At 37.3% G+C, this 11,327-nt stretch overlaps 1 protein-coding gene across 1 annotated transcript in view; it reads left to right on the forward strand.

The window, feature by feature from the left end:
- ETF1 (eukaryotic translation termination factor 1) overlaps positions 1-11,327 on the forward strand; it is a 29,158-nt gene that overhangs the window by 12,934 nt on the left and 4,897 nt on the right. The window contains exons 3-7 of the mRNA XM_040239997.1: positions 6,831-7,006; positions 7,381-7,520; positions 9,994-10,132; positions 10,418-10,608; positions 11,137-11,266. Of these exons, the coding sequence (XP_040095931.1) occupies positions 6,831-7,006; positions 7,381-7,520; positions 9,994-10,132; positions 10,418-10,608; positions 11,137-11,266 (776 nt within the window). The remainder of the gene's footprint in view (positions 1-6,830; positions 7,007-7,380; positions 7,521-9,993; positions 10,133-10,417; positions 10,609-11,136; positions 11,267-11,327) is intronic.

Genomic DNA, 11,327 nt, shown 5'->3' on the forward strand with positions numbered 1-11,327 from the left:
CTGCGTGCCTCGTAATCCACTGACTTGAATGAGAAGAGCCTTCTGATTCGGGGAAAAGGACATGGTGACAAAGCAGTGCATGGATGAAAACTATTAGAATTAAAAGGTGTAGTTTGCTTACACTGCCAGCAACTCCTTAGTGAGAGCTGTATTTCTCATTCTCCCCTGAGGGCTCTTTGCTCTACTTCAGATGAAATACTCAAGTGAAATACTCAGCTTTCTTGGTTTTATTTTGGTGTTTACACAAACTGGTCTAGCAACATTGATTGGCTTGCCTGAGGGGCGGGTGAGGGGGAAAGGAGTGTTTATTTTGTTTGGAAACTTTTCCTGGAAAAACTGTTTTTAATTTTTAAAAACCAGAAGCTTCCCCCCCACCTTTTTTTTTTTTAATTGTATTCTTTTGGCTGTTCTGTGAAGCATGTGGGATCTTAGTTTCCCAGACAGGGGTTGAACCTGTACCCCCTGCAGTGGAAACTAGAGTCTTAACCACTTGGACAGCCATAAAATTCCTGGAAAAGCTTTTAATTTGCTGTTATCAAACCCAACATACAAATCATGAAGGCTTTAAACTTGTAAAGTAGAGGCCATCTGTTTAAATAATCTTTGTATCCTCATCCCCAGTGGTGTCAGATGAATTCAGAAACTTAACGTTTCCCCAGACTGGGTAGAATGTTAACTTGAAGTCGCTCAGTCGTGTCCGACTCTTTGTGACCCCATGGACTGTAGCCTACCAGGCTTATGGGATTTTCCAGGCAAGAATACTGGAGTGGGTTGCCATTTCCTTCTCCAGGGGATCTTCCTGACCCAGGGATTGAACCCAGGTCTCCTGCCTTATAGGCAGACACTTTACCGTTTGAGCCACCAGGGAAGTCCTCAAGACTGGGGAGAGGCACAAAGGGAAACTAGTGAAAATCACTCAGTCATGTGTGACACTCTGTGACCACACGGACTGTAACCCACCAGGCTCCTCTGTTCATAGGATTCTCCAGGCAAGAATACTGGAGTAGCCATTCCCTTCAGGGGATTTTCCTGACCTAGGGATCCAACCTGAGTCTCCCGCGTTGCAGGCACATTCTTTACTGTCTGAGCCACCAGGGAAGCCCAATTTTTTCTTAAACATTAGTCAGAATTCAAAATGAGTAAGAAGCCAAGACTAACTGTTAAGTAGCTTCATATTTAACAACTTGGTAGAAATCTACCAATTTTTTAAGTGGAATTCCATAACAAGATTATGTTCTTAGGTATCTCTACTACTCAGCTCCTTTCTAGGATGTTAAATGGATATGAGTTTAAGGTTGCCCAACTGTGGTGCTATACAGGAAAGTTGCTTAATGGATGCTTATCTTCTTAACCTATCCACAGTGAAAAGTAAATAGCTGCTTATCTTAAGGTCATTGCTTTGTCCTCCACTTGATTATCCTGCTTTAGGGACTTCCTTTAGGCGTTTCAGCCCCTCAGTTAATTTATCCCAGCATTCTCTTTAGCCTCAAACTTTACCTCCTTTGGGTTTGTTGCCTGTTAGCTTTCTGATCTCTGAGCCTCCACCCTGCTATCCTTTTAGCCCCTTCTCATTACATTTCCTACAACTGAGCCCTTTTGAGAAGTAGCTAAACTCTTTTGGTCCCTAAAGAGTCCAAAAGCCCCAGGGTAAAGAAATTCTCTTTTGAGAATTGTTCATCTGAAAACAAATACAAGTCAGTAAAGCTCAGATTGCAACTTACCTATCTTATTCAGATTGCAACTTTTCCCTGTCTTGTATAGTTTCATATCATAAGGTGACACCTACAATCTGAAACAAATTTGAAGTTAAATTTACTTGCCTAATTTTTCCAGCCCCTCCTCGAGCAAACTCCTTTTCTCCTCTTTGGCCTGTAAGATTTGGCAGAACTTCAGAAGGAATGATCAAAAAAGTGTTTAAGAAATTTAGGTCCCTAGCAGGATACATATTGGAAGTACAGCAGTTTGTTACAGTTGATTGCTAAAAGAACACCCACTGATTGTAAAGAGCGTTTTTTTTTTTGTAATAGAAGATACCAAATTGTTTCATTTGGCAATTCTTTTTCCATCTAATTCAGAAACTGGAACATGGCCACTACATTTGTATATATGTCTGATTTTTTAATTTCATGATCATTGCTTGTATTTGTGCAACTAAAGCTGCTTATTATGAATTTGTTTGATTCTCTGCTTTGACTAGAATATCTGCTCCCCTGTCCAAGGGGTGGCAGCAGAGCACACACCATGCTTTACCACGTATTTGTAGTTCATAATTCACAAATTTACTTGTAGTTTATTGGGGAAAGTATCACAAAGGTTGTGAACCAGCCTTCTAAGTTTTGAGTAGATACCCCAACAGAAACAATACTGCGTTTGAAGCCAACATTAGCTGACAGTCTGAGAGCAACTATCCTGACTGTGGAAGGGCTTGCTAGCCATCTTGTCTCCTTCTAAAGAAAACTTGTCTGACTAGGGGACTTGTGAACTTTGCCAGTAGGAGAAGACTATGAGGTTCTTTTCCAATGCTGGTACCAAGACGCACATTTGTGAAGATTATTTTATTCTAGGAAGATAGTTTCCAGACACTTACAGATTTCAAACACTTATGGTTACAAAGCTAATATTAGGGGTTTTCTCTACTCTTTGATGTTCCTTTCGCTGTGCTTCTTCCCTTCTTTCTTATGACACTTGGCACATAAGCCTATTTAACTTGACACTGTAGCTATCTTTCTAATTTCTTTTTCTTGCAGACTTCCACCAGACATTGGATATATGTGAAGTTAACACACTCAGCAATTAGGAAAAAGTTTTAGGTGTTTCTGGCAGTCTATCCAGTTTATTTAAAGAAAGCCCTCACCTGTTTCATTTTGACACTAAAACTTGTAATGATTAAACTTATCATAGCCTTTAGGATCATGATCTTGAAGAATCTCAGGAAGTAACTTTCCTATAGACTCATTAAGTATCAAGTAGAAACAGTTTGTAAAACAACAGTCACATTTCTTAACATACTTTGGCTCATATCAGATCAGCTTTTGCCTTCAAAATATAGATTGGCTCAATTTATTTTTTATTGACATAGTTGATTTACAATTTGATTTCTCTACAGCAAAGTTATATATATGTATATATGTTTATTTTTTTCTTTAATATTCTTTTCTGTATATAATAGCTTATATCTGTTAACTCCAACCTCCCTCTCCATCCCTCTCGTACGCTCCTTGGCAGCCACAGGTCTGTTCTCTGTCTGTGAATCTGTTTCTGTCTAGTCAGTATTTAAGATTCCACACTATCACATAAGGTGTGATATATGGCATTTGTCTTTCTGACTTATTCACTTAGTATGGTAATCTCTCTTTGCATCCACGTTGCTGCAGATGGCATTATTTTGTTCTCTCTTGTGGGGGGTGGGGCTGAGTAGTATTCATTGTATATATATACTTCATGTGTCCTGGAGAAGGAAATGGCAATCCACTCCAGTATTATTGCCTGGAAAATCCCACGGACAGACGAGCCTGGTAGGCTACAGTCCATGGGGTCGCAAATAGTCGGACACAACTGAGCGACTTCACTTTCACTACATGTATATGTCTTCTTTATCCATTCATCTGTTGATGGGCGTTTAGGTTGTTTCCAGGTCTTGGCTATTGTGAATAATGCTGCTATGAACATAGGGGTGTATCTTTTTCAGTTAGGGTTTTGTCTGGGTATATGAAATTGAATCAGTTTATAATAGATATTTATAACAAAGCCGCCATTAGATTTGGTCAGGGCACATCTGGGACTTGTAATGTCCCATGTATATGTTTGTTATTCTTCTAATTCAGTTCATATTGTTTTTAATAAACTGGATTTTTTTTAACATAAAATTATTTTTACTAATGGTAAACACAAATTAGCACCTCTCAGGAAAATCCTTTGGCTTTTCTTGTAAGCTCGCAGATTAAGAAACCTTAAAGGAAATATCTTACTAAGTTCTATTTTGAGTCTTTCCCATAGCACTTTTTTTTTTTTTTTAACTTTTTGACCAGGCCAGATCTTAGTTCTCTAACCAAGAATCAAACCCATGCCCCTTGCAGTGGAAGCACTATTCACTACTCTGCAGTGATCACCAATATGATTTTAAAACATTTTCAACCCAAAAAGAAACCCCCATGTGCCCATTACTAGTCATTCCCCATTCCACCTTGGCTCCTGTCTCTGGATTGCCTATTCTGGACATGACATATAAATGGAACCGTGCAAGTGTGGTCTTTTGTTACTGCTTTTTATTGATATAATGTAAATAATGTACTAGCATTCTATATTACTGAATAATTCCATTGTTTGGATATACCACATTTTGTTTATCCATTCATTAGTTGGACATGGGGGTTTTTCCTACATTTTAACTATTATGAACAGTGCCTTTGGTGAACACAAGTTTTTGTGTGTACATATAATTTTACTTCTCTTGAGCATATACCTAGGAGTGGAATGGCTGAGTCATGGTAAGTGTTTAACCTTCTGAGGAACTGCCACGTTGTTATTCATAATGGCTATATACCATCTAACATTATCACCAGCAATGCATATGGGTTCTGTATCTCTGCATCCTGCAAACACTTTTTTTTTTTTTTTTTTTTTGGTAACATTTTTTTTTTTTAATAGTGGCCATCTTATTGGGTGTGAAGTGGGTTTGTGTTTTAATTAATGATTAGTGAACTGGTATATTTTGATAATTTTAAAAATATTTTCTTCAAAGAAAATGAAGAATATTGAAATATTTCTTAACTAGTGATGCTAATAATAAGTCTTGAGAATGTCTAGGTTAAAAAGATACGTTGTTGGCATCAATATTGAGGTTAGAGGGGTTGATAGCTGTTCAAAAGGGAGCTCTCATGGGACAAAGCCTTGGGGATGTATCCTCCGTAAGTTAGGGTTTTGTCCTGGTTTTTAGTTGTAGAAACTTCAATTTGCTTGGGTACCCGGAGGTAATGAGACTCCGCATTTCTCTCTTTAATCAAACTCAAAAATGATTAATATGTAAAATACATTTAGAGGTACATTTATTTAGAGAGAAAGGTGTGTGTGTGACGGAGATTTCCTAACTGGGATATTTTATGTGAATCCAAGACTCTTGTTTGTCATTATCAGGATACTTAGGGTGCTGAATTAGTGATTCTAAGTTTTCGTGGTGAGCCTGCAATTTTGAAGGAGGGGTCCAGATATTAAACTGGTATTTCATCTAGACTTGTTGCACCATCCTATTATTGCATCTTCCTCTGAAGAACCACCAGATTCTAAGCCTCTGCCATGGACTCAAGGTTAAATTCAAGTCTTGTCACACCTTTATCAAAGCTTCTCCTTTCATTCCTTGGTGAATGAGGCATTTCCCAAGTACCTCTTAAAGTGCCTTTTGTCTTTACATATAGCTAAAGCTGGTATTCATTCAAAGAATTAAACACCTGTCATATTTTTTTAATTGAAGTATAGTTGATTGTAAATCAATATATATACATTCTGGAGAAGGAAATGGCAACCCACTCCAGTATTCTTGCCTGGGGAGTCCTGTGGATGGAGGAGCCTGGTGGGCTGCCGTCTGTGGGATTGCACAGAGTCAGACATGACTGAAGCGATTTAGCAGCAGCAGCATATACAGTGATAGTTATGTGTGTGTATATACATTCTTTTTCATATTATTTTGCATTGTGGTTTATTACTGGATATTGAATATAGTTGCCTGTACTGTACAGTAGGACCTTGTTGTTGTGTCTGTTAATCTCAAACTCCTAATTTATGCCTTCTCCCAACCCCTTTCTCCTTTGGTAATCATAAGTTTTTTTCCTGAGTGTTTTGTAAATAAATTTGTGTCATATTTTAGATTCCACATTAAGTGATGGGATATGTCTTTTCTCTTTCCTCAAATGGGATTATCTCATTCCTTTTTATGGCTGTGCATGTGTGTGTATTTAGTTTTTAAGCAACCTTCATACTGTTCCACAGTGGCTGCACCAACACCCTCCCACCTGTGGTGTAGAAGGGTTCCCTTTTCTCCACAACCTCTCCAGCATTTGTTATTTGTAGACTTTTTGATGATGACCGTCTTGGCTGACAGGAAGTGATACCTTGCTGTAATTTTTATGTGCATTTCTGTGATGATTAGCAGTGTTGACTGTCCTTTCATGAAATGTCTTCTGCCTATTTTTTGATAGTGTTTGTTTTTTGTTCTTGAGTTAGTTGTATGAGCTGTTTGTATGTTTCGGAAATTAAGCCATTGTTGAGCGCATCATTTGCAGGTATTTTCTCCCATTCAGTATGTTGTCTTTTTGTTTTGTTTATGGTTTCTTTGCTGTGTGAAAGTTTATAAATTTGTTTAGGTCCCATTTGTTTATTGTTGCTTTTATTTCTGTTGCCTTGGGAGACAGACCTAAGAAAACATTGGTACGAGTTATCTGAAAAGGTTTTGCCTGTGTTCTCTTCTAGGAGTTTTATGGTTTCATGTCTTAAAGTCTTTAAAGCATTTTGAGTTTATTTTTGTGTATGGTGTGAGGGTGTGTTTTCATTGATTTACATGCGCTGTCCAACTTTGCCAATACCACTTGCTGAAGAGACTGGCTTCTCTCCATTGTATAGTCTTGCCTCTTTGTTGAAGATTGATATACCTACCATGTTCTGAACACTGTTCTAGCTCTGGGTACACTTTAATTACAGAGGTATAGCCCCTACCTTCATGGTCACTTTTAGAGTGATTTATTTTTCCCATATTAGGGGCATCTCACTTTTAACTCCATTTACTAATGATAATTCTTTACTTATGTAGTACTTAAACCTCTAATGCTATTCTTCCACAGCAATGGCACAAGCATGATATCGTTGATCATTCCTCCCAAAGACCAGATTTCACGAGTGGCAAAAATGTTAGCAGATGAATTTGGAACTGCATCTAACATTAAGTCACGAGTAAACCGCCTTTCAGTCCTGGGAGCCATTACATCTGTACAACAGAGACTCAAACTTTATAACAAAGGTAATCTGGAGCTTGACCATTTACCTCCTCTACTTGGTCTTGGTTGTATTTTCCACTTACTCTGTTGTGATGCTTTTGGTCACAAGTGCTTTATTTACCCAGCCATGAGCTGTGTTCCTTTGGTCTTTTTTTTTTCCCTAAGTTATTTTTTGAAAGTTAAGTAGTATGTACTATACTTAAAATAATAAATCCTTTTGAAAACATCGCAAGTTTCAAAATTAGGAAGAGAAATCCACCTGAGAAATTTACAGATATTTGTACTTCATGTAAATTATGATTTAAAGGGGCAAGAACAATGGGCTGTGGGAACATTTCCTATTAATTGAGGAAAATTAGGTGTGTATTTAAGTGGAGAAATTGTTTGTTCTTTGCAGTACCTCCAAACGGCCTGGTTGTTTACTGTGGTACAATTGTAACGGAAGAAGGAAAGGAAAAGAAAGTCAACATTGACTTTGAACCTTTCAAACCAATTAATACGTCATTGTATTTGTGTGACAACAAATTCCATACAGAGGTAAGAAGTTAAAACAGGATGTTTTCGTTACCCTAAAAGAAATCCACCATAGCTCTTAGCAGTCACTCCCAGGCCTTACTCTGTCCCTTCCGCCACACCCCAAGATCTCTCAGCTATAGGCTACCCTTAATCTGTTTTTCTGTGCCTTTTGTGGCTTGTTTCTTCTACTTAGCGTATTTTCAAGGTTCATCCATTTTGTGTTATGTATTATCCATCATTCTTTTTTTATTACCAAATACTATTTTCCACATTTTATCTATTCATGGATATGCCACATTTCACTTAATAACATCATTTTGTGAAACTGTCATTTCCACTGTTTGGCTGTTATGAATAATACTGCTTTGAACATACGTGTACAAGGTTTTGTACGTCCATATGTTTTCACTGGGGGGCCAGGTATACAAGCTAGAAGTGGAATTTCTGGGTCATATAGTAATTATGTTTAACCAGTTCAGCGATTGACAGGCTGTTTTCCAAATAACTATTCTATTTTATAAGGCTGGCTCTTTTAAAAAAAAAAAGATACATTATTATGACAATGAATGACATGAATATTCAGTATATTTGAGGAAAGTGCTAAGCTGGGTTTGAAGAACTAATTAGAAGCAAAGAAATAAATGTCTACCTGATCTCTAGGTCTCCCTATGTATCCATGATATTTGAATATATTTCTTGCATTCTTAGTTTCAGCTCACAAATTATAAAAATCTTCAGTAGTCAGAACCATAAGAGCTTTTTTCCCCCATCCATTAAAAAAAAAAACAACTTTTGAGTGACAGAACCGTCATAATATGATGAACATTAAGGGTAGAAAGGAAACCTCATTAGAGTGACCTAAATCAGTCAATAGTAGAACAATCAGGAATTCACAGCTGGCTTCTAGTTCAGTCTCTTGCCTTTCATCGACATAGGGGAAAACCTCTATAGTGGAATTAGAACTGACATTTGTCTACACAGTTTACAATGGATGATTCTGCTAACTTGACGGGAAGTTCAATTCCAGTCGGATCTTGAGCGATTGCATAGATGGTGGAGATTTTTCTCTTGGCTGTCACAGCCTGCTTCTGGCAAAAGTTTCATTGGGGAGGCAGTTTGCCACCCTCTTCCAATTAACTCTATCTGCTTTGATAAAAGCAGATTTTGAGTCTTCTTGATTTAAATAGTACATGATAGTCATGTTATCTAGTTTTACCTTACTTACCTAAGTTAGCTTCATTGGTTTTTCTACACCTTAACTCTTTTTCCAAGATACCATTTCATCTTAACTAGCTTTGTTTGTTTTGGCTCTAACTGTTATAAACTACATACACATGTGGCATACTGAACAACACAGCTGAAGTTGTGTTTAATCAGGATATTTATATATTCTTATTATGAGGGATAAGTCTATTCCCTGATGAGAACCTAAATTAATCAAGTTATGTAACAGAGGTAATTGGGATAAGGCAAAATTTTTTTAAACAAGTTATTTATTTAAATTCTGGCCCCACTCTGTGGCATGTGGGATCTTAGTTCCCTGACCAGGAATCAAACGTGTACCTCCCTGAAATGGAAGACAGAGTCTTAAAGGCAAATGTTTTAATATGGGCAGTATTCATGTCTTAATGCTAATTATCAAGTATGCTTTGGTTAAAGAGTGATTCTTAGTGCTTAATATGCTTTCCAGTCAGTTCATGAAGAGCTGTTTTCTTCCTCAGTTAAATGGTATGGGTAATAATTTCTTAGCTCTATAGAGGCTGCCACCTAGTAATTAGTCATCTACCATGTCTATAGACGCCAACTCTTGCCCATCTATATGGGTCCCAGATCTATTTAAAGATCTGCTCTTTCAGGAGGCAGAAATACAATGATATAATAACCCAGAAGGATTTTCTCTCATAAAAATTCAGTATTACGTATAGTACCTTTAAAATTGAATTTTAGATATTGATGTCATTAATATTACTCAAGACATAATTAAACACTTCAAAACTAGATCTTTTTATAGATGGTTTCTGGGTTTTGTCCTCAGTGAGTACTCCTATTCTAGAATTGATTTGCAAAAGATTCTTATTAGCCATAGTGAATACTGCTTATTAATGCTGGGGTTATTAATGGTAATAGCAAGTCAACTTTTAGAGGTTAGACTTTGAATATTATGTTCCCTAGACCACCAGCAATCTAAAAACAACCTAGGAAGAATTTGATCCCTATAACTCTGTGTTAGTTTTGGGTTCCTGTTCCCAGGTCAGCTTTGTAAAAAGGCTTCATGTTGATATTGTTGGTTTTCTCCTGCATCAGGTTCAGATTTGTCTGTGTGAGTTACATATTGATAGCTGAAGCCTTTAAATTACTCTGTGAAATGGTTTTTCTGTAGTACTCCATACCGTTCTGAGTGAATGGAAAGGGCTTGTATATGACCTTTTGGAATTTTGTCTTAATTTTGCAAAGCCTTGAGATTTATGGTGTGGTACCTGTGTTTGCTTTGCAGGCTCTTACAGCACTACTTTCAGATGATAGCAAGTTTGGCTTCATTGTAATAGATGGTAGTGGTGCACTTTTTGGCACACTCCAAGGAAATACAAGAGAAGTCCTGCACAAATTCACTGTGGATCTCCCAAAGAAACATGGTAATCTAGGAAGAGAACATGAACACTTTTGCTTTGTGTCCAGCATTAAGGAAGCAAATTGTGTAATAGGGGAAAGTAAACTCAGGTGATGGGAGAAGCATTGTTACTTGTGGCTCTTTTGACTACAGAATTATTGTTCACTCACTAAAAGCAATTTTATTCTGAAAGGAATAGTGATTTTCTCCTTTCCTTGGGAAATAGCACGGTTATATAATTACTTTTTAATTAGCAAGGTATCATGTACTTAATAAATGCCTTTTTCTCTCATCACTTTTTTTGTCAAAGGTAGAGGAGGTCAGTCAGCCTTGCGTTTTGCCCGTTTAAGAATGGAAAAGCGACATAACTATGTTCGAAAAGTAGCTGAGACTGCTGTGCAGCTGTTTATTTCCGGGGACAAGGTGAATGTGGCTGGTCTCGTTTTAGCTGGATCAGCTGACTTTAAAACTGAACTAAGTCAATCTGATATGTTTGATCAGGTAAGTGAGAAGTAGATGTTCCATTATGTAAGTTTCTAGGTGGGAGTAGTTGAGTTCTGTGAGTGCTGGGACATGCACATCTCTTTCTTTTACAGTGATAAATTCCATGTTAAAAACCTCGCTCTGTGTTGGCAAAATTTTGTGTGTATTATTAGTAATATTAGGAGATATTCCCCCATGTCTGGACTTAATTTCTTTTGAAATCAGCCATTTGGGGATGGAATCTTTCTTGGCCCTATGTTGGCCCCTGGTTTTAGTAGGTTGCCATAATTGGCTTTAAATTGAAGTTTGATTTCAAAGAAACTAGGAGCTGGTTTTGTAAGTCTAATAGGATGTGCAATACAGTTGGCTGGGGAGGTGATCTTCATGAGACCTGTTCATGAATAAATTGGGCCCCTTCCCCTATGGTCTTCCTCTTGAGGTTTCACTGGTTAGTTTTGCATGCCGTTAAGAGGTAACTGGTCTTGGTAAGGGTGTTTTGAAGTACTAATGATGTGCTTTTTCTTTTATAATTTTGTTTTGTGTCAGAGGTTGCAATCAAAAGTTTTAAAATTAGTTGATATATCTTATGGTGGTGAAAATGGATTCAATCAAGCTATTGAATTATCTACTGAGGTCCTCTCCAACGTGAAGTTCATTCAAGAGAAGAAATTAATAGGTATCAGTGAAATACAACTTCTTTACTGTGAAAAGTTTTTGTATTTGTGTATGTACAAAAC

The sequence above is a fragment of the Oryx dammah genome, unplaced genomic scaffold, assembly GCF_014754425.2.
Source record: "Oryx dammah isolate SB20612 unplaced genomic scaffold, SCBI_Odam_1.1 HiC_scaffold_5, whole genome shotgun sequence".
In the NCBI taxonomy this organism is placed as follows: domain Eukaryota; kingdom Metazoa; phylum Chordata; class Mammalia; order Artiodactyla; family Bovidae; genus Oryx; species Oryx dammah.